Below are 24,518 nucleotides of genomic sequence, written 5' to 3' on the forward strand. Positions count from 1 at the left end.
TTATTTATTTATTTATTTATTTATTTATTTATTTATTTATTTATTTAAGATGGAGTCTAGCTCTGTCACCAGGCTGGAGTGCAGTGGCGCCATCTCAGTTCACTGCAACCTCTGCCTCCCGGGTTCAAGTGATTCTCCTGCCTCAGCCTCCCAAGTAGCTGGGACTACAGGCGTGCACCACCATGTCCAGCTAATTTTTGTAGTTTTAGTATAGATGGGGTTTCACCATGTTGGCCAGGATGGTCTCGGTCTCCTCACCTTGTGATCCGCCCACCTTGGCCTCCCAAAGTGCTGGGATTACAGGCATGAGCCACCGTGCTTGGCCTACTTATTATTTTAAATATTTTTTATTGTTTGCGAAAGTAACGCATGCTCATGATTGAAATTTCAAAAATACAAAAAAAAATTTCTAAAACTGTTACTCTATTATAATTTGTTAAATTTTATTTTTCATTTCCAAATGAGATGTTGAGTTTATTTATAGTGTCTTTGCAGAATACCACATTCTGTCCCCAGAGGCCATAAGTGTCTGCTGTAATTTCAGTACTTATGAATAAGTATATCTGCTTATTTTATTGGAGATTAATTATCTTAGAAGTCCCATGGGTTTTCAAGCAATGACCAGTGGCTCCTAAGTTTTGTGGTTTTTTAACCTCCACGTGTACTCCGTGCTGTGCTTCGCAGGTGACATTCTTAACGCCTTGGCTAATGTTTCTGGACGTAAACACCCATCAACAGTTCAAGTGAAACAGCTGAAGATGTGTCTCCCCCTGATGCCTATAGTGCTTCACCTTGTAACTTCACAGGTACTATCGTATTGAGGAGGAAAAGGTTATAAATGTGCCTCTTTTCTTTGTAAACTAGAGCTGAGAATCCTCAACTCAAAATATTTTCTTTTTTTAAATTGAGCTAAAGTTGTACATACCTTCCAGAATTTAATCTGTAGAAACTCTCATTGCACAGGTATTTCGACCTCAAGTTGTGACAGAAGAGTTTCTTTTCAGCTACGGAACTATTCTTGTGAGTAACACTAAATTTTCCTTGTTTCTAAATAAAATTGTGGCTGCCTCTACTGTTTGTGGAATTTGGTGTCAGAATGAGGTAATTTAAAAATCCTATTGGTATTTATTTGTCTCTAGGGAAGTGACCTTTTAATATTTTTATCTGTTGACTGTAATAAAATTTGACATTTGGAGAAAACACATTCTCTCCTGATAATGTAGTTTGTTCAGAGACAGCCCAGATAGGGTAAATATACCCACAGAAACACTTTCATAGATTTTGGTATTAAACGTCATGAAAAAAATATAAGAAAACTGGTGAAAATGGAATGCTGGGAATATATTATCATTACTCTCTACTTTAGCTTATATTGTCCAATCATGTGCAGTGTCTCTCTTTTTTTTTTTTTTTTTTTTTTCTGAGACAGAGTCTCACTTTGTCACCCAGGCTGGAGTGCAGTGGTGCGATCTTGGCTCACTGCAACCTCCGCTTCCTGGGTTCAAGCAATTCTTCTGCCCCAGCCCCTACAGTGTCTCTTCTTATGATGGCGTTTCTCTATGTTAAGCTCAGTTTATCTTTTTCTTTAATTTTGAGAATAAAGTAGAAATGAAAAATCATTGTATTATCATTCACTTCTGTTTTTGCTCACAAAAATTGTCTTTTTGTTTAGCTCGTGAATTATGTTATCTTTTTCCCTTGCCAGTAGTAGTTATAGTATATATGGTTGATAAAATGAGTAGTCATACAGAGGGAAAGCTAAAACATTTGTCACAGAGCTTCTCCAGTCTTACTTTGATATTAATAGTAAGCTGAACAGAGATTTTCAAAATGCCATAGAGATAACTAGTTAAAATGAGGTCAGCATCTCAATTTTATTGTTAGTTTGGAATTTTATTTTAAAAAGGAGTGCCACACACAAGTGAGAATATGGTTTTCTAGAAAGTTCATTATAGGGTGAAGTATGATGTTTGTAAGTATAAATGTTGAGTGGCGGTTGCTGATTTTTTAGGAAGCAATGCAGTAAAGGCCCTTTTGAGCTCAATTTCAAATTTTTATCATTTGAGTACTTTGAATCTTGAATTCCAGAAAGTCTATAATTTTGTTACCACATTTATGAGTTTGCAAATTATGAGAATTTTTATTTACCACCATCTTTTTACCTGTTTTTAAGTGTAACATAGGCATCATTTTAGCATGACTATGATTTTTTTATTTACAGTTCCATTGCACTGGCACATTGATGCCTGAAATTAGTAATTTTGTCATGGTAACCCACCTTGGATTATTTTGGCACAGTGTTTGTTTGGGATAGGTATAGTTGTCTTGTGTTCCTTCTCCCTCTGTCTTTTTTTTTTTTTCATGTGTAGTATTTTCTTCTGCCTACATTAACTGAGTATGCTTTAGGTTTTTAAGGAACTACCAAGATTTTCCAACAGAAAAGTCTTTATGGACTTTCAGAAATTCTATGTATATTGGGGAGAACTCATCTCCTGCTTGTAATTGTGTGTTCAGAGACAAGGGAGGAGGCCACACTGAGTGTGTCCATAAAGACTTTTCTATGGGTATTCTGTTGGGTCTTTTCAATACAGGCACTTTTAGGAAATGGAAAATAACTTGGCTGGTTTAGAGATCATGAAGGTATTAAAAAAATTTTAGCAGTTTTTTCTTGATAGTCTCACCCAATTAGAGGAAGTTTAGGGAAATAAAATGAAGGTCTTTTGCCTCTCTTCAGTCTATTTTCCTAGTTTGAATCATGGCCCGTTGCAGAATTCTTGAATTATTTTTCTTACTGTGTTCGTTGGTTGGCCTTAACTGTGTGGTCACCTTTTGTACACTCAGTGTTGATGGCACTGATGAAATACTAGTAAAGGGAGAGAATTACTGACTAAAATTCAGGACCTGGATTTAGTTATCCATACAGTTCTTGTGCACGTTATTGTGAACTGTTGAGAATTGAATGTTGCTTCTGTGAATTAATTCATAATTTTTCCAGAAGATAGCAAAAATGTTACTCGAGTTACAGTGCCTTACTGATACTATAACGTCTAGTCTACTCATCCAACATTCTACAGACCCTTAGAAATTTACATTGCAAGGTAGCGTATTAAAACCCTTTGAGTTTTCTGCTTTAAAATAATTTTTAAATTTTTTTTTAGGCAAAGCCTTTCTAAACTATTTGAGAGGGCTTTTTAATTTTATTTTATTATTTTATTTTTTTTCGTGGTAGTGGTGGGGGTGCACAGTTATGAACGTTCTGTAGCCCAGTCCACAGAACGATTATGTGAAATTGTCCAGAGCATAGTGCTTATTTGGTTCTGGTGACATAGGGAAGTAGTCCATTCATATTTACATACTTAGCATTGTGGAATTTTTGTTTGTTTGTTTTTTCACTTTTTTTCTTTTTTTGAGACAGGGTCTTTCTCTGTCTCAGGCTGAGTGCAGTGGCACAATCAGGCTCACTGCAACCTCTGCCTCCCAGGCTCAAGCAATCCTCCCTCCTCAGCCTCAGATGTAGCTGGAACTACAGGTGTGTGCCACCATGCCTGGTTAATTTTTAAAAATTTTTTGAAGAGATGAGGTTTCACCATCTTGCCTGAGCTGGCGTTGAACTCTTAGACTCAAGTGATCCACCGACCTTGGCCTCCCAAAGTGCTGGGATTATAGACATGAGCCGCCTCTCCGAGCATTGTGTTTTGAAAGACTTACTGGTACATCTGGAGATAAATATTATTTTCAGTATTTCTCAAAATGTATCTCATGGAGTAGCTATTGTCTTATGATAGGGATATTGTCCTTTTATATTTTAAAGATGTGATTTATTGGGGTATTCAAGCTTAGTCCACTTTTGGAAGCTGTATCCAGTGGCAGCAAGCCAAGAACTTCTTGGCTTCCCCTGAGGCAGCTCTTCACGAGCTGCTGGCCTGCCTTGGGGTGGGTGTGGAGATAGCAGCCAGGGTTGGTGTGATCTCTATGCATTAGAAGGGTTCTTAAGGAGCACACTGGAGAAGGGGGTATTGGAACTGTGCTTCCCATTGACTTCAGTATTATAATGACGCTAGGGCATGGTTTGCATATTTGACCTACAGACTTTTTTTTTTTTTTGGTACAAAAATTCAGGATACTTCTTATATGTGGAGGCATAAATACAAGAATTACTTTTTTGTACATTTTTTTTCCCCATGGAAAATGAAGGTTTGGTCGTCTTACATTTTAAAGAGACTAGCATTTGGAAACAATTCAGTAGAGTAATTTTAAACTATTATCAAGCTTTGAAAGACTCCTGGAAAAAGAGAACTACCCAGCTGATAATTGCTATTTTCACTTCTTATTGGCAGAAGCAGCTTGTCATCTTACTCAGCTCCCTCTCCAGGTTTCAGCAGTCTAGTCTCTGGGGGAGTTCTGTGGTGAATACCATGCTTCTTTTGGGCCTCTATTGAATTGGGCTGGGAAACAGGAAGTAGTAGATTAAGGAAATATTTTCAAGAGCTCATGATGTGTATTAACCTAACATTCACTGTGTTTCTTATGTCCTTTTGAAAATGCATTTGATCAATGAGCAGAGGAAGCAGACTTTGTTGTGTTTAAGTTCTGGCCTCATTAGTTTATAAAAGTATGATGGCTTGTGGTGGTTATAATATTCCACAAAAAATAACTATGAAAGATTATACTTCCTTCCCTCTGTAGATTTTTATGTAAAGGAATGCTGAGTTATTGATAGATATTGGTTTCAGCTGCAGAAAAGCCAGAGATAGTGCACTCTTGTATTTTTGAAAATATGATAGTATATATTTACTTATTTGTTGCCACCTAGTTATTCTTTTTTTTTTTTTTTTTTAACATATCATGAATTTGTATCCCAGTTTGCTGTAAGAGCTTTTTTGCAGTCCCTGTTGGGGATCACTGAATGATACTGAGAGCACTGGCACACACTGCTCCACACCCTCTAGCCAGCGGACCAAGCTCAGGATGGGTGGTCTTTTTTGCTCCCTTGCTGAAACTCCCATCTTTTGAGGTGTGCACCATGAGAAGATATTGTGTCACGCCCTGTGTTGTGGTCATCTGCAGATTTCTGGGTCATTAGCTCTTGTTCCTCAGCATTCCTTTAGCACTTGGCTCACTATGAGCCTCTCCTTGCCGCTCCTGCATTATTGGTGGGGAATTTGATATCCCTCTGGAGGATCCTTCCAGTGCCTCAGCCTTGCAGCTCCCTGGCTGCTTCTCTTCTCAAGAGCTTGTCTGTCTTCCCATCAGCTGCCTGCTCCCATGGTCAAACACTTGACCTTACTGTCAGCATCCCCTTGTTGGTCCACCACCCCTGATTTTCAGCTCATTTCTTCTCCTCCCCAACTCCCACAGCCCTTCAGGTTCTTTGAGACTTAATTGTTCCTACCTGCTTTCCGCTCACCATCCTGCCCTGCCAGGGATCTGCTTTTTCACTTTCTCTTTATTCCACCTAGAGTGTCTGGTCCAGCATTAGTCACAATCTTTTTTTTGTTTTTGAGACAGAGTCTACCTCTGTCTCCCAGGCTGGTGCAGTGGAGTGATCTTGGCTGACTGCAACCTCTGTTTCGTGGGTTCCAGCAATTCTCAATCCTCAGCCTCCCAAGTAGCTGGGATTACAGGCATGCGCCACCACTCACGGCTGATTTTTGTATTTTTTGTAGAGATGGGGTTTCACCCTGTTGGCCAGGCTGGTCTTGAGCTCCTGACCTCAAGTGATCTGCCTGCCTCAACCTCCCAAAATGCTGGGATTACAGGTGTGAGCCACCATGTCTGGCTCTCTGGCAAATCTGAATGCTAGTTAAATTTAAGTTTCTACCTACCCTAGCCCTGCTTTGAATGGCTAAATATTGGCTGGGGGGGCAGGTAGAGGGGAAACAGTGCAAATAACAGGTCTCTCTTAAAATTCACATCAGCTGATGACTATTTATATCTTCCCTTCTCTTTGAATCTCCAATGCCTCCTACTCCGTTCTCACTCTCACCTCGTTACTCCCTATTACACTGAGAATGAGAAGGAAGAACTATATCAAAGGATATTGAAATTGGTAAATGAATGAAATATTTAGTAGGAATTTAAAAAAAATTAAATAGGGGAAGTATAAGGTAGGAAATAAGTTAAAAGAAGCCCACAATTCTTCATATTAAATAATTACTTAATAAACAATTTCAGCATTTAGACAAGCTTTATTTATATATACATTCATATATATATATACACATTCATATACACACACACACACACACACACACACACACACACAAGAAAAAGACAGTACATGCGAGTGGTTAGAAAGTCGTAAGGGAAGAGAAAGGCAGAAAAGGCAGTGAAGCATGCCTCCCCAGGTTCCCAAAGGAAACAATGCTTGTCCTTTCCTGTGATCTCTTCCTCAAAAATTATTGTTCACATCACTAGCGTTTGTGTATTATGTGTATATTTTTAAGAGAATTGCGCAGAAGGGATTGTTGTTACATACTCTGCTCTGTGTCTTCTTTCTTTACTTAATAATCCATAGATATTTACATAGATTTGTTTAAGTCAAAAGGTCTCTCTCTGAGTTTTTTATTCAACATCAAATTTATATTTTATTTGATCAAATTTATGTGCCCATTTTGGAATTATGTGAAATGATTTTAACAAAATTATCATGAAAAGCATACATAGCTGCTTTTAAAAATTAACTTGGCTGGGCATGGTGGCTCATGCCTGTAATCCCGGCACTTAGGGAGGCCGAGGTGGGCTCTGTCATGAGATTGAGACCATCCTGGCCAACATGGTGAAAACCCATCTCTACTAAAAATACAAAAGTGGGTGAAACTCCATCTCTATTAAAAATACAAAAGTTAGCTGGGCGTGGTGGCACATGCCTATAGTCCCAGTTTCTCGGAAGGCTGAGGCAGACGAATCGCTTGAACCCGGGAGGCAGGGGTTGCAGTGAGCCGAGATTGTGCCACTGCACTCCAGCCTAGTGACAGAGCAAGACTCTGTCTCCAAAAAAAAAAACAAAACTCCGATTTAAAGTCCATTTTGCTTATTTGTAGACCAAAAAAAGAATTGAAGATATCCTCTGTTTCACTTTTTAAAGGGCTTGCATTTTTTAGGCTTTCTGATTTCTTTATAACCTAGACAAAGATGTCTTTAAGGTGTTTTTTCTTATTTTAAAGGTAATTTATGCTTATTTATTTAAATTATAATTCATGCTTATTAAACAAAATGTAGACAAGTGTAGTGAAATTTGAAGAAAATAAAATTATCTGTAACTCTACACTAGGAGACAACCATTGTTAACATATTGTTGTTTTCTTAGGTTTTCCATTCATATAGATGCATTTGTATTGTAGAAACAATTATTTATGTTTATATAACATACATGTGACATATACAAATACATACGGTTGACACCTTCTGTATCCATAGATTCATATTCTAAATCCTTTAGAAGACTTAAGTTGCATTTAAGTATTTTCCCATAACTTTAAAACATTCTTTTTAAAAACATTTTAAAATTTAATTTTAAATTGATGAATAAGAATTGTATACATTTATTGTGTACAGCAGATTGTTTTGAAATATGTATACATTGTGAAATGGCTAAATTGAGCTAATAAACATATCTATTATCTCACATATTTGTTTTTGTGGTGAGAAAACCTGAAATCTACTATTACCAATTTTCAAGACTACATTTTTATTAACGATACTCACCGTGTACATGAGATCTCGATACCTTATTCCTTCTATATAATCAAAATTTTGTATCCTTTGACCAATGTCTTCCCCCTACCCCCAGTCCCTGGTAACCACCATCTCTTCTCTACTTCTGAGTTCAACTTTTTAAATTCCCACCTGTAAGTGAGACCACATGATGTTTGTCTTTCTGTGCCTGGCTCATTTCACTTAACATAATGTCCTCTAGGTTTATCCATGCTGCTGCAAATGACAGGATTTCCTTTTTAAAACAAATTCCATTGTGTATATTTGCCACATTTTAAAAATCCATTCATCTGTTGATGGACAGTTGAGTTGATTCTGTATCTTGGCTATTGTGAAGAAAGCTGCGGTGAACATGGGAGTGCAGATATTTCTTCAACATACTGATTTTATTTCCTTTGGAAATATATGTATATATGTGTATTTATTTCAGTAGTTGGATTTTTTAATCATGTGGTACTTATATTTTTAAATTTTTTGAAAAATCTTCATACTGTTTTTCATAATGGCTGTACTAGTTTATATTCCCATCAACAGTGTGCAAGAGTTCCCTTTTCTATACATCCTCACCAATCCTTGTTATCTTTTATCTTTTTGATAATAGCCATTCTTATAGATGTGAAGTAATATCTCATTATAGTTTCAATTTTCCTTTCCCTGGTTAGTGATATTGATCATTTTTTCCATGTACCTATTGATCATTTGTATATTTTCTTTCGAGTAATGTCTATTCAGTCTTTTGACTTTTTTTTTTTTTTTTTTTTTGAGACAAGGTCTTGCTTTGTCACCCAGGCTGGAGTGCAGGGATACCATCATAGCCCACTGCATCCTTGATCTCCTGGGCTCAAGTGATCCTCCACCTCAGTCTCCGAGTAGCTAAGCCTACAGGTTCATGCCACCACCACGCCTGGCTAATTTTTTATTTTTCTGTAGAGACAGTCTTGCTATGTTGCCCAAGCTGGTCTCAAACTCCTGGCCTCAGATTATCCTCCTGCCTTGGCCTCTCACAGTGCTGGGGTTACAGGTGTGAGCTACTTCACTTGGCCTGACCATTTGAAAACATTGGGTTATCTGCTTTCTTACTGTTGAGTTGAGTTCCTTATATATTTTGGATATTCATCCCTTATAGATACGTGGTTTACAAATATTTTTTCCCATTCCATAAGTTGTCTCTTCACTCTGTTGTTTCCTTGACTGTGCGGAAGCTTTTTATGTTGATGTAATCCTATTTGTCTGTTTTTGCTTTTGTTGCTTGTGTTTTTGGATTCGATCTAAAAAAGTTAATGCCCAGACCAATGTCATGGAGGTTTACCCCTTTATTTCTGTCTAGTTGTTTTGCAGTTTCAGGTCTTACGTTTTCTAACATTTTAATGGCTACTATCCTGTTTGTATGAACTATATATGGTTTGGTATAATTTCAGTAAGACTCAAAAATAAACAATATACTATTTAGGGACACGTATATATGTGTTAAAACTATTTTAAGAAATCCAAGAAAATGGTAAATACATGATAGTGATTACCTCTGGAAGTGAGGTAGGCAGATGGGATGGGGAACTTATGCAACCAATTGGGAATGTCTTAGTTCTTAACTTGAGTAGTGAGTTTAAGGGTTTTCTTTATAATGCAAAATGTATACCTATGTTCTTTTGTATATGTTACATAGATTCTATTATATTAGACTTTTTTTTTTTTTGGGAGACAGAGTCTTGCTCTGTTGGCCCGGCTGGAGTGTGGTGGCATGATCTCGGCTCACTGCAACCTCCGCCTCCCAGGCTCAAGCAATTCTACTGCCTCAACGTCCCAAGTAGCTGGGATTACAGGCATGTGCCACCATGCCCGGCTAATTTTTGTATTTTTAGTTGAGATGGGGTTTCACCATGTTGACCAGGCTGGTCTCGAACTCCTGACCTCAAGTAATCTGCCTGCCTTGGCCTCTCAAAGTGCTGGGATTATAGGTGTGAGCCACTGCACCTGGCCTATATTAGATATTTTTAACACATACCACTTGAGCATAGTAGACCAATTTCTACTGTGGGCTAATTGTTTATATTTCATTGCTTTTTAGTTTCAAAGTCATCTTATATTTTATTTGCTATTTGTTATCACATATAAAATAATATGTACGTATTATTTTGTTTCCTAGGGGCAAGAACTCTGTTGCAGTGTTCTTGCAGTCAGTAACATGGGTGCTCTGCCTACCATGGCAGTGATTGTTTCATTGTCATGGAGTACCTTTTCTGTCCAGAGCATTCAGCCAGAGACTGGGAAGCTCATTCATCCAGGGAACTGAGGCCTCAGAGAGCTCACAGCCGAGCTACTAAGGCCTTCCTCTCAAACAGCAATGGGAGTCATCCTGCAAAGGAGGCACTAGCATGGTGCATGGGAGCACAGATAAGGGGATTGGAATAAAAGGTATCTAGGAGGAACTCAAAACAGTGGTGAAATTTGAAGACAGGCCCTGAGAGCGAAACTGCTGTCTTGACAAAGTCTGTACTCAGGGTAGCTAAGGCTTGATTGACCTTCCTTTGAGATGACTGTTTTCCCTGGTTGGGTGCCATTCTAACTCACTTCAGATATGGCGAGCGAGTAATTGTGCCGTATTATTGGACATAGTTATGTATCAGTTATATTATTCTCACTTTTGCAAGTGCTTATATTAACATTGACTTTAATCCAACATTAAATCTCATTGATAGTGATTTGTATATTTAAAAATGATTCTTTGGGAGACCAAGGCAGGCGAATCACCTGAGGTCGGGAGTTTGAGACCAGGGTGACCAACTTGGAGAAACCCCGTCTCTACTAAAAATACAAAATTAGCCAGGTGTGGTGGCTCATGCCTGTAATGCCAGCTACTCGGGAGGCTGAGGCAGGAGAATTGCTTGAACGCTCAAGGCAGAGGTTTTGGTGAGCCAAGATTGCACCATTGCTCTCCAGCCTGGGCAACAAGAGCAAAACGCTGTCACACACACATAAAAAATATTATAGTTTATAATTTATGTATATTATTTAATATACTTTTATAACTATAATAGTATTTATAATATGTGTAGAGTATTTCATACTGTCTGAGTTATTAAGAACAATAGATACAGTTTTGGGCAAAATGTAAACTGCCTATATTTTATTTCAGAGTTACTTTGAAACTATTTATTAAAAATTTTATTTTTTTCAGAGTCATATTAAATCTATAGACTCAGGAGAAACGAACATAGATGGAGCCATAGGTGAGTAGACCATGGAACATTTTTATGTCTTTGAGGTACTTTGATATTGTGATTTAGAACATGTAAGTAAACACCTATAATAATTAACTATATTTCTAGGACTGACAGCATCAGAAGAATTTATCAAGATCACGTTGTCAGCTTTTGAAGCAATAATACAGTATCCTATTTTACTGAAAGACTATCGCTGCACGGTCAGTTCTGGCAGCTTTTGAAAAAAGCTCCTTTTAAATTTACTTGGTAATTCTGTATGTAAAGAGACCTCGTTTACAGTGCTTGGCTCATATGTGTTCCTCACATGAAATAACCATTCAGAACCCCCCTACCTTGGCAGGATGAACATAGGAAATCCCTTCCTTTTGTTGACTTTCTTGGCATTTTTCTTTATTATTCTCTTTCCTTCTTGGTCCACAGCTATCCTTCAGCTTACTTTCTTCTTGCCTGATTGTTTTAACTGGTAGTACAAACGTTCAGAGCAAGGTTTCTCAACCTTGGCACTAAAGGCATTTTGGGAGGGACAATTCTTTGTTATGTGGCTGTCCTGTGCATTCTGGGATCTTTAGCAGAAACCCTGGCCTCTACTCAGGAGGTGCTGGTAGCCCCACTCCATCTCCCTTCAGTTATGACAACAAAAATTGTCTCTACACATTGACACGTGTCCTCTGGGTGGCAAAATTGCTCCCATTTGAGAAACTGTGCCTTTGAAGGATCCTTAGGTGAGCTGCATGTTGACTTTAGGAGGAGGAAATCCTCCCTCCCTTTCTTTCTGCAGAAAGGCCCCCAGAAGAGGAGCCAGTTAGGAAGACAACTAGCTTATGGGTACAAGGAGCAGTATCAGGTTTTACCCGGCAGTGGCTTTCCCTAGAAGCTGCTGTGGAACAGGCACATGGTTTCATCCTTCCCTCCTTAACGTTCGCATCTCCTACCCCTGCCCCCTCACTGAAGCACTGGTGATTTGGTATAGGGAAGGATGTGTGTTTTATACCCCAGCTCATGCCTGTTTCCAGTGTTCTGTCCCATTTAGCATTTGACCCAAGCAATAGTGACTGCTTTTAGATAACAGATTATGTGGGCATCCGAAGCATAACCCAGCAAAGAGTTTGATGTGAAAATATTTTTCATATTTCCAACAACTAACCCTGTACGCAAAATTTTAGATAGTAGTCAATCATGAGTTGTGAATTGCCTGTGATGACGATGAATAAAAGTAATGAATTTAGAAATCAAAACTGTACTTAAAAAAGATATTATGAAGTAAAGAAAAAGTTAATTTTGACACCTTCATGGTCACATAAATACCATTGTAGAGCTGAATTCTTCAGTTTGTTTCCTCGCATATTTCTCCACCCTCTGCCCGCACCCTCAAACACAGTTAACTTGTTGTGTGTGTGTATGTGCATTAAATCCTTCACTTAAATACTGTATTCTGTGGCTTCTAACATCTTGGAATTAGCTTAGTTCTACTTTGGGTTTTTATTATAGACAGATTTAGAAATTTGAATTTGTAAAACATGGTTTAGAATGCCATTGTTTCATTTTGCTAATTGCTTCTGTTTCTTTGTTCTTTGATTGTTGTAATTATTCCTATTTCCTTTTTCTTTGGGTCTATTTTGTATTCTTTTTCTAACTTTTTGGGGTAAATATTTAGCTTGTTAATTTTTCATATTTCTTTTCTAATTTATGCATTTCAGATTATGTTTAATTACTGCTTTAGCATCATCCCACAAGTTTTGGTATATATAATTTTAATCTTTTAGTTAAAATATTTTATATTCTTCTTTATTGACTCATGGGTTATTAATATATATGTATATATATTTTTAATGTCATATGGATACATTATATTTATCTTTAAATGTCATATGGATACATTATATTTATCTTTGTATACTGATTTCTAGTTTAACTGCTTTGAAGTTAGAGAATGTAGTCTGGGTGACTTTGATATGTTGAAATTCATCAAGTCTTGGTTTATAGCCCATTATGAGGTTATTTTTTTATAGATACTCTGTATGTTTGAAAAAAATACATATTTTGCAGCTGTTCTGTGCAGTATTCAATATATGATCATGAAGTAATTTTATTAGTTATTCAAATCTTATCCTTGGCTGGGCGTGGTGGCTTACACCTATAATCCCAGTATTTTGGGAGGCTGAGGCGAGCAGATCACTTGAGGTCAGGAGGTCAAGACCATCCTGGCCAACATGGTGAAACCCCATCTCTACTGAAAATACAAAAATTAGCTGGGCATGGTGGTGCATGCCTGTAGTCCCAGCTACTCGGGAGGCTGAGGCAGGAGAATCGCTTGAACCTGGGAGGTGGAGGTTGCAGTGAGCCCAGATCGCACCACCGCACTCCAGGCTGGTGACAAAATGAGACTCTGTCTCAAAAAAAAAAAAAAAAAACAAAAAAATAACTTACTAAATTTGGTCTGCTTTTTCTATAAATTACTGAAAGAGATGTGTATAAATCTCCTATAAGTATTATGAATTTATTTCTTCTGGTAGTTCTGACAATTTTTGTTTTATGTGTTTTGAGGCCATGTTATTAGGTGTATGCAAATTTCAATTTATGTCGTCTTATGAAGTCAGCCTTGTATCGTTGTGAAGTGGCCCTCTTTATATCTAGGAATGTTTTTTGCCTTACTCTTTGTCCCATTCTAACATAATCATGCAAACTTTCTTTTCATTAATATTTGCCTTCTATATATTTTTTCGTTCTTTTCCTTCAAACATCTATTTTTATGTTTTAGAGCTATGTAATATAAACATCATATAATATTTTTAAATTAATTTGCCCAGGCCAGGCATGGTGACTCATGCCTGTAATCCCAGCACTTTGGGAGGCCAAGGCAGGCAGATCACATGAGGTTGGGAGTTCAAGACCAGTCTGGCCAACATAGTGAAACCCCGTTTCTACTAAAAATGCAAAAATTGGCTGGATGTGGTGGCATGTACCCGTAATCCCAGCTAGTCTGCAGACTGAGGCAGGAGGATCACTTGAATCTGGGAGGCGGAGGTTTCAGTGAGCTGAGATCACGCCACTGCACTCCAGTCTGGGCGACAGAGCGAGACTGGGTCTCAAAATAAATAAATAAATATTTAAAAAATTAAAAAATTAATTTGGCCAATTTTTTACTTCTAACTACAGCATGTACTCCATTTACACACTGTAATTGTTGGTCTGTTTGGATTCATTCTACTATATTCTTTCAAACTGTCATACATCATTTTCTTCTTACCTACTTCTGCTCTCTTGTTTTATTGACATTTTATTTTTCATTTTGTTTTTTCCCCATATAAGGTTGGTATTTATATATTCTCCTCCTATTCTTTTACTGGTTACTCTAAAGTTTACATCATACATATTAATGTATTAAAAGCTAAACTTAAAAATAAACTTTCTTTTCTATTAGTAATATACAGACCTTATCCTACTTAACTCCACTTAGTCCCCTCATGATATATATATTGTTGTTGTCTGGGATTTTCAAGTCTGTCTTGTTTTGTTTCTCTCTTTTAAATATCCACCAGACTTTATCATCACTACTTTAATATAGTTAATGTTCATTTACCTTTATCATGTATTTACTACTTTTTTATGCTTCTTTTCTTCTTAGTTTTCACTCCTGTCTTCACTTATTTCTGACTGAAGTACATCCTTTATAGTTTCCTTTAGCTTACGTGTGCTAGTGGCAAAGTATCTGATAAAGTCATTCTTCCTTGAGTGATATTTTGCTGAGTATTAAATTTCAGTTTGGTAATTGTTTTTGGTATTATTTTTCAGCACTGCACAGATATTATTTCATTATCTTACGTTCTGAATTGTTGCTATTGATAGGTTGGTGATTAATCTCAAGTTTTTCCTCGGAAGGAAATCTCTCTTTTTGTTCCTTCGGCCCTTCTAAAAAGTTTTTGGGGGAGGTGGTGTAGATTTGGTTTTCTGTAGATTCACTATGATGTAACTAAATACAAATTTCTTTTTTTTACTTATTCTTTTGAGGATTCTCTGTGCTTCTTTAATCTGTGGATTTCCTTTTTCATCAGTCTGGAAAACTTTCTGCCATTATCTCTGCTTATTCTCTCTCTCGTTCTATCTCCTTCAGCAATTCAGATCACATACTCATGAAACTTTCTCACTGTACTTTCTAATTCTTTTTTTTTTTTTTTTGAGACAGAGTCTCGCTCTGTCCCCCAGGCTGGAGTGCAGTGGCGCAATCTCGGCTCACTACAAGCTCCGCCTCCCGGGTTCACACCATTCTCCTGCCTCAGCCTCCTGAGTAGCTGGGACTACAGGCACCCGCCACCTCGCCCGGCTAATTTTTTTGTATTTTTAGTAGAGACGGGGTTTCACGGTGGTCTCGATCTCCTGACCTCGTGATCCACCCACCTCAGCCTCCCAAAGTGCTGGGATTACAGGCGTGAGCCACCGCGCCCGGCTGTACTTTCTAATTCTTACTTTTTGTGTATTCCAGCTTTTTCTTTTTTAGAGTTAATATTTTGAATAATTTTTTTTCTTTTTTTTTCCTGTCTTCTACTGTGCCCCTTCTGCTGCCACATATAGCAGTTGAGTTTCTAATTTTGGTCATTTTTGATTTGTAGACATCTATCATTGCTAGAAATTCTGCTTGTCTTTTCTTTTTTTTTTTTTTCAAATCTGTATTGCTTTTTATAATTTCCTGTTCCTTGTATTTTCTAGTGTGTGACTTATTTATTCATGTTTGTTATTCAGTCTTTCATATCAGAAGACTATGAAAGTCATCTTTTGTCTGTGGTGTCTGTTATATCTTGTTCATGCCCAAATCTTCCTGTTTTCTTGGAGACCTGAATATTGTTTATCCTTTTTGGTCATTGTTCCTGAAATCCATTAGAGGGCATTCCCTGAAATCAAGTATGGATGTTCCTTCCTCCATAACATGTTTCCTTCTGCCAGGCACCTAAGGGCTCTGCCAGTTGGGACAGTACCTCAGATCAGCATCATTTGTACCCAATGTGCAAATCCCTGACAATTTAGGTCTGAGATCATAACTTCCCAGAGCAGCCTCCTCAATTTTCAGGAGTGTGAATGTGTGTGGAGGGGTTGGTGAATGAATCTAGTTTTTCCTTACTTTGAGAGTATAATCTCCTCTCTGCAGGTATCTGTTTCTGTGTGAGGTGACTCATAAAACTCTGTATTCTAGGAGGATCTGAGTGCAGGGGTCCCACTGATACCTGTGTTTGTGTTGTTGCTAAGTGCCTTCTGGGCAGTCAGCTCCATGCTCTCATGGTCTCAACTCTCTGCCTCAGGTTTTCATTCAGAAACTAGTCTGAAAGCTCCCCCTGTTTTCAGGGCTTAGGGTTTAGGGTCTATATTTTATCTGGCAGTTTTCATTGTTTTCTGTGAGAATGTTAATCCACGTAACAGTACCCACCATAACTAGGAACCTGTTTGTCATAGTCATTGTCATAGCAATGAATTCATCAAATAAGATATGACTTGCTGAGATGTTGCTTATTAATTCTTTTGCCTAATGAGCAGTAACTTTATGGCTAATTTGTTAAGATCCAGTATTTATAAATATCTATTTTGCATTTAAATAGAAATTAGTTTCTTTTCTAATCATGAAATGCAAGCATACTAATTATTGTAACTACAGCATCTATTATGATAGAAGAGGTATTATTGCAACTTACTGGCTTCATAAAAATATTTTTTAATGCTATAACTCATGAGAAATTTTCTAATTACCTCTTTTTGAGCATGACTAGAATACATGAAGATGAAGATCTAACACCCCAGGGAACATACTGTTGTTTGAAATGTTAGCACACATGATGTTCAAGGCTGCTGATCAATACTATATTGTATAGAAGTGGCTAAATGCATTTGATTCTTGCTGAGCACAAGCACTTAATTCAGATTTTTCCCAGAGTTTTAGACCATTTAGCTCCTCAGAGTTGAAATCATCAATCTGGCCTATAGGACAGTGAGAAAGCCACATGATTTGTTTTGTACAGAGAATTTGTTCCCCACTCATGGTGGTTTTGGAAAATATTATTAATAGCAAAGGGAAAATAAAGATGACTTCTTTATTAGAAAGTTCTGGCTGCAATATACATAATTTGATTAAAATGTATTTCTATTTGACTTTAGAAAGTAAGCTAAGCCTTAATACTTTTTAATGAAAAACCTATCCTTTTGTAAATTTTTCAGAGAAAGGCTGGTGGCTAATAAATAATGAATAATCTAGCTTTAAACCAGTTATTTGAGTTAATACTTAGTGTTGGTGGTGATGTAGAGCACATGGAACCCAGAAACACTATACTCAGTGAGAGTGTACGTTGGTACAACTACTCTGAAAAACTGTTGGGCAGTAGCTACTAAAGCTGAACATATGCATATACTGTGACTCAGCAATTTTACTTCTAAATATATATTCAATACAAATGAGCTAAGAATGCTCATAGCTCCAAACTGGAAACCATCCAAATTCCCATCAACAGTCTGTGGATGAGTACATTATGGTATAGTCAAATGATGAAATGCTCTTCCACAGAGAAAACAAATGACCTTCAGTTACACTTAATGACATGGATAAATCTTACAAATTTAATGTTGAGCTAAAGTTAACAAATACAAAATACCATGATTCCACTTGCAAAAAAATTAAGAATAGACAAAACTATTCCAAGTCATGATAGTGATGACCCTTGGGTGATGACTGGTAGGTGACAAAGGGGGCTTCATAAGGTCCTGTTCCTTCATCTAGGTGCTACTTACATGAGTATGTTCATGTTGTGAAAATTATCTGAATTGTATACTTAGGATAAGTACATCTTTATGTATATATCTTATTTGTGAATTAAAAATTTACATAAATATGAAAAAAGGTTTAGAACTTGGTAAAGGTAAGCCTATATACAGGTTGATTATCCCTTATCTGAAACACTTGGGACCAGAAGTGCTTTAGATTTTGGATGTTTTGGGGATTTTCAAATATTTGCATTTTTGGGATATTTGCATTATCCTTATTGGTTGAACATCCCTAATCTGAAAATCTGAAATACTCTAATGAGCATTGCCTCTGAGTGTCATGTTGGTGCTCAAAAAGTTTCAAGCTGGGCATGGTGGTGAGCTCCTGTAGTTGCAGCTACTTGGGAGGCTGAGGTGGGAGAATAACTTGAGCCTAGGAGTTCAAGGCCAGCTTGGGCAATGTAGCCATAACCCCATTTCTAAAAAAGAGAAAAAAATGTTTCAAATTTTAGAGCATTTCAGATTTTAGATTTTTGGATTAGGAATGCCCAACTTGTATATACAGTCATGCCTTGCTTAAAGATGGAGATGCAGTCTGAAAAATGCCTTATATGGTGATTTTTTTTGTTGTGCAAACATCATAGAATGTACTTACACCAACCTGAGTGGTGTAGCCCATTACACACCTAGACTACAAACCGGTACAGCATGTTACTGCACTGAATATTGTAGGTGATTGTAACAAATGGTAAGTATACCAGGAAAAGGTGTGGTGAAAATACCGTATAAAGATAAATGTTACACCTTTATAGGATGCTTACTATGAATGGAGCTTGCAGGACTGGAGTTGCTTTGGGTGAGTCATTAGTGAGTAGTGACTGAATCTGAAGGCCTAGGACATTACTATACACTACTGCAGACATTATCAACACTGTTCACTTAAGCTACACTAAATTTATTAAAAAATATTTTTTGGTCGGGCACAGAGGCTCACACCTTCACCTGTAATCTTAGCACTTTGGGAGACTGAGGCAGGCGAACCACTTGAGGCCAGGAGTTCAAAGACCAACCTGGGCAACATAGTGAGACTATATACCTACAAAAAATTTAAAAAACAATTAACTGGGCACAGTGGTGCATGCCTGTAGAAAAAAAATGTATTTTTCTTTCTTCAGTATCAAATTCTCTGTATCTTACTATCACATTTTTGCTTTATAAACTTCTAAAAACTTTTTGACTCTTTGTAATAACATTGATTTTAAAACACACATTGTTCTGTTGTACAAAAATATTTGATAAGCTTTTTTCTATTTTTGAAATTTTTAGTTAAATTTTTTTTTCCTTTCTAAACTTTTTTATTAAAAATGAAGACAAAAACACACACAATTAGTCTAGGATTACACAAGATCAGGATCGTCAAGACGTTGTCAGTAAGCAATAGGAATTTTTCAGCTCCATTATAATCTTATGGGACCGTCATCATACATGTGCTCTGTTGCTGACCAAAGCGTCATTATGCCATGCATGACTGTGTATATATATTTAAAGTTAACTGATGTGAATAAGCATCTCTACCTATCTTTTATTGGTGTGGATTCATATTCTGTATTAGTTTTCTATTGCTGCTGTAACAAATCACCACAAATTTACTAGTTTAAAACAACACAAATTTGTTATCTTACAGTTCTGGAGAGTCAGAAGCTTGAAATGAATTTTAGGGCTAAAATGAAGGTGTCAGCATGGCTGTATTCCTTCCAGAGACTCTCAGGGAAGGGTCTGCTTCCTTGACTTTTCCAACTTCTTGAGGCCACCTGGATTCTTAGGCTTGTGGCCCCTTCTTCCATCTTGAAAGCCATCAGAGCAGCATCTTCAAATCTCTCTCTAACCTCTGCTTTTATTGTTACATGTTCTCTGACTCTGACCATCCTGTCACCCTTTAAGGACCCTTGTTGTTATATTGGACCCGCCTGAATAATCCAAGATACTGTCTCCTCTCAGGGTCCTTAACCTCATCTGCAAGTTCCCTTTTGCTATGTAAATAACAAATTTGAAGGTTCTGGAAATCAGGACATGGCCGTCTTTGGGGAGGCATCATTCAGTCTACCACAGATTCCTATTTTTATCAATGACTTCATTACTATATTATTTTGGTCCTGATATTTTCCAAATTTGGCTAGTGCAAGCCCTTTCAAGTTGACTTCTTTCAAGTGTCTTTGTGACATAGCCTATTCTTTTTTGAATGCTGCCTTATTTTATGTTACAACAAAATATTTTTTCCTCAGTTTGTTACTACTCTTCCCTGGCTATGAAATTAGTCATTTCTCTGAGGAGCGCTGGTTTTCTTTACTGGGAAATGGCATTAGAGACCAAGATGGGGCACTAAGTGTGCTCTTCTCTTCTGGGACATCTTAGCTTCTAGCCCTTCCAAGAAGCAGTTAGGAAATATATGCATGTATATGCATTGTGATGGTCTGAATGTGTCCTCAAACTTCATATATTGAAACTTAATCCCCAATGTCATAGTATTAAGAGGTGGGGCCTTCAGAAGATGATTAGATCATGAGGGGTCCCCTCTCATGAATGGAATTTGTGTCCTTTAAAAGAACTTGAGGGAGTTGTTTTGGCCTTTGTACTTCTTCTGCCATGTGAAGACACAGCTAAAGGATGCCATCTTGGAAGCAGCCCTCACCAGACATTGAACCTGCTGGCACCATGATCTTGGACTTCCCAGCCTGCTAAACTGTGAGAAACACATTTCTATTATTAAATTACCCAGTCTAAAGCATTTGTTATAGCAGCCTGAGTAGACTAACACATATGCATATGAACACACATACATACTGTATAGTCACAGATGGTTTGGCCCTCCATATTCACAGGTTCCACATCCTTGGATTCAACCAATAGCAGATAAAACGTATTTGAAAAAAAGTGAAAAGTGATAATACAACAATAAAAAATAATACACATTTAAAAAATAGAGTATAACAACTATTAGCTGGCACTTACATTGCATTAGATATTATAAGTCACCTAGAGATGATTGAAGGTATATGGGAGGTTGTGTGTAGTTTATATGCAAATACTAATGCCATTTTATATAAAGGACTTAAGGATTCCTGGATTTTGGTATAGGGAAAGGGATCCTGGAACCAATCTGTCTCAGATACTGAAGCCCAACTATACTCAGCATTCCTTATGTGAACCTAGACTTCTCATCCCCCAAGTTAGATTGTCTGCTCTATCTCCTCCTCCTTTTCTCTCTAGGCCCTGTTCAAAAGTAATTTCTGTGAGACTCCCCTCTACCCACCCAACAGAGTATGTCCCCCCCTGCTCTGGGGTCCATAGCTTTCTATACCTCCCTCCATAATAGCCCCTACGATGCTCCTACTCAATTACGTGTTGACACATTGGTCTCTCCCTGGAGCCAGTCCCCTGTTGATACTGAGGGACAGCTATAAGTACTTACATACACTTGCCTATATGTACACACATACATATTTGAAATCATAAGTTCACAATGCTATCTTCGTATCCAGTCTCCTACACAGTTCTTTCTTGCCTTTGCCCATTCTATATTTGTGTATCCCTTTGTAGAAGTTTTGGCTTCAGCATCATCAGCACATTTTCTTGTTTGCTTAATCCTGTAATACATTTAAAATTGTTATGGAATTGCTTCACTGAAACCAATACCAAAACAAACCAAATGAGGTCACAATTTGTTTGCTGAATTCCTTGCCTTCCCAACCCCTTCTCATCTCCAAGCAACACTGGGAGTATATAGTCAATACTGTGTTCATAAGGTACTTGGATTAGCTCCCTTCCCCACTTTTGGTGTGGTTATAATATTCGTTTGAGGTACTGTTGATTTGTCTCCGTTCACTTTCAATTTTAGGTTTTCTTTTTCTCCTTCCTCTTTTGTTGCTTTTAATTTTTAAAATATGTAGAACATGGATGTGCTTCCAAAAAAGTCAAAACTATGGAAAAAGATATATTCAGAGCAGTGCCACTCCCTTCCCTGAAATATATATCCCTTCTACTCCATTGCCATTCCATCATACTCTCCTTACCTTGTAGATAAACAACTTCATTGTTTTCTGATTTGTCCTTTTAATATTTCTTTCTGTAAAGAGAGTATATGTTTTCTTATTTTTCCTTCTTATACTGTAGGTAACATACGATATACGTTCTTTTGCATTTTGCCTTTTCCTTTAGTAATGAGTGTTAGAAATTACTCCATATCAGTTCTTAGAGATTTTTCTCACTCTTTATTAAAACAAGTTTAGTATTCCACCAATGTTTGGCCCACTAGGTAATTGCTTAATATTTGAATTATAAGCAATAAATAACCTTGTTCATATTTAGTTTCCTATTGTTGTAGGTGTATCTTCAGGGTAAATTGTGATTTACCAGTTTAATCACTAGAAGGGTGATTTTGGGATCAAAGAGTAAATACACTTGTGCTTTTGTTAGATACTGCCAGAATCCCTTATGTAGGCTTTTACCGTTTTTCTGTCTCACCAGCAATGTATGAGAATGCCTATTTCGACAGTCTTCCCAATAGTGTGTTACCAACCTAACATAACCGTGGGAATTCCTTAACATTTTTATAACTATTTAATATTGGAAAGAAGATTTAAACAAAGCATCATCTTGGGCAACAATAACTTTAAGAACAAGTAAAATAAGGTTTAGTGATGCAAGTGTTATTTATGAATTTCAAATGCGTTTACTTTTGTTTAGCATGTACTATTGTCCCAGAGCTGTCTTAGCATTCCTAAGTCACAGACATTCATTTCATTTGGGACAGGGACATGTCATTGAGAATCGTTAACATGCAGAGAAACTGATATACAGAGAAGCTAATGTGCACGTATATTCACACATTTAAAAAAAAATGGGTGGGGGTCCTAGTTTGAGCAAAGAAATAAAAGTCACCAGGCTTGGGAATTTCCATTTTCAAAAAGTTCAGTAGGTCTTTACTTTCAGAACACGTGTCAAATGAACTTTAGCACAAGTGAATGTCTTTAAGAAATCAATATTACTAGTATTAATTATTAAAATTCCTTGGATTATTCCATATAAGTGTATTATCCCTACACTAAAATAAATAATGAGTGATGGAATTTTATAATAGAGATCGCTGGTACAGAGGAGCTTGATTAGGGTGCAATGGCATTTATTTTAATACCATTAAATATATGTCATATGTCATTAAATATGCAGCATATAGTAGTATATATAAATATGTATATGTACAAATTCTGTGGAAGACTCTGGAAGGGCAGAACATTGGTGAGCATATTATTGAACTCCACAGCAGCAAAAAGGTACTCATTGTCTCTTGTCTCAGTGATTCAGTCTCTTTTTAATAAGGTGACCCCGTACCAGTGAGCAAAGCCATGCCCATTCAAAGGTTTAGAACATGTTTGCTGTCATATACTGTGTCAGATTTTGTTGTCATGGTTTTCTCACTATGAATTAGAAGTGACTTGATAATGATAATTTTTAGGGCTTTGTCCTTTTTTTTTGTTGTTCTTTATTGTCTTGCTGCATTGTTGCTGTTTGGTGTTGGGTTGTCGTTAAAGCGAACAATTTTAATTTGACTTCTCAAAATGCAGATTGCGCTTCATCATGTATCAGACTACACTCTCCAAACATCCTGTATGTAACATGATTAATCAATAAGTGTAGTATTAACTCATTCTTTGTGTTGGTGTGTTATCGGGTTTGAAATTTCTCAGGTCCTAAGACAATTTAGCCACTACTTTAGTTAAAAATCAATGGATGTTAAAGGAAATGAATAAATAGATAATACTGTTTAAAAGGATATTTGGAAGAGAGAATTTCCCATCTTTGGGGGAGGTGTTGTTAGTGGTGGCAAATCCGTATGGGTCTGCAACAGTTTCAGTTCTTGCCTCCTCAGAAGAAGGAATTCGACTCATGGGCATAGGCAGACTCAAGGCAAGTTTTAGAGCAGGAGTGAAAGTTTATTTAAAAGTTTTATAGCAGGAACAAAAGGAAGTAAAGTATACTTGGAAGAGGGCCAAGTGGGCAACTTGAGAGATTCAAGTTTGTGGTTTGACCTTGGACTTGGGGTTTTATACGTTGGCATGCTTCCAGGGTCTGCATCTCTTCTCCCCTGATGCTTCCCTTGGGATGGGTTGTCCACATGTGCAGTGGCCTCCAGAACTTGGAAGGGGCCACATGTGCGCTGTGTTTACTGGAGTTGTACACATGCTCACTTGAGGCAATTCTTCCCTTACCACTAGAATGTTCCCAGAAGGTCATATACCAGTTAAACTCTGCCATTTTGCCTCTTAGTGCACATGCTTGAGCCCAGTCACCTAACTCCTTAGATCTTACCAGGAAGCTTCTGATCACCAGTTTCAGGTGTTTCTATCTAGGGAGACTGCCTTTCCCTAGCACTGACTGTGACCAGTAATTTTAGACAGTTAACAACCGCCTATCACCTGATGTCGCCTGATGTTCCTGGTTGGGGTCAGGGGCCCTCTCTTGCCCTGCTCATGTCTGCCTGCCTACCTGCTGCAACATTATGAGCTTGGATTATGAGGGAAGAACCTCCCTTTTGCATATAGGTGCTCTGTCCTGGAAAGGTGGTCTGGTTGAAGACAGAAAAGCTGTTACCTGGAAACATATGCCTGGCCTTTCTATAGCTATGAGGCCATGGATGGTCTGTATTGAGTTTCTGTTTCTTTTGTAGGCAAGATTGGGGAGTGGCCTAGAACCCTGGATGAAGAAAGGGGATAGGGGTAACAGAATAGCTAAAATTTGTCTGTATAAGAAATAAAAATGTATTGGTTGGTAGGAGAGTTAACAAAA

At 37.4% G+C, this 24,518-nt stretch overlaps 1 protein-coding gene across 4 annotated transcripts in view; it reads left to right on the top strand.

Moving 5' to 3' along the window:
* The window catches only part of ULK4 (unc-51 like kinase 4), a 711,191-nt gene that overhangs the window by 231,782 nt on the left and 454,891 nt on the right, over window positions 1–24,518 (top strand). For all 4 annotated transcript variants that reach the window (XR_003309577.1, XM_023231716.3, XM_026454879.1 and 1 more), the window contains 4 exons: window positions 685–806; window positions 964–1,020; window positions 10,892–10,943; window positions 11,043–11,137. Coding sequence is in view for 3 of the 4 variants with exons in the window: in XM_023231716.3 (XP_023087484.1) it covers window positions 685–806; window positions 964–1,020; window positions 10,892–10,943; window positions 11,043–11,137 (326 nt within the window). In the remaining variant the exon portion in view is untranslated. The remainder of the gene's footprint in view (window positions 1–684; window positions 807–963; window positions 1,021–10,891; window positions 10,944–11,042; window positions 11,138–24,518) is intronic.

The sequence above is a fragment of the Piliocolobus tephrosceles genome, chromosome 2 (genome assembly GCF_002776525.5).
Source record: "Piliocolobus tephrosceles isolate RC106 chromosome 2, ASM277652v3, whole genome shotgun sequence".
In the NCBI taxonomy this organism is placed as follows: domain Eukaryota; kingdom Metazoa; phylum Chordata; class Mammalia; order Primates; family Cercopithecidae; genus Piliocolobus; species Piliocolobus tephrosceles.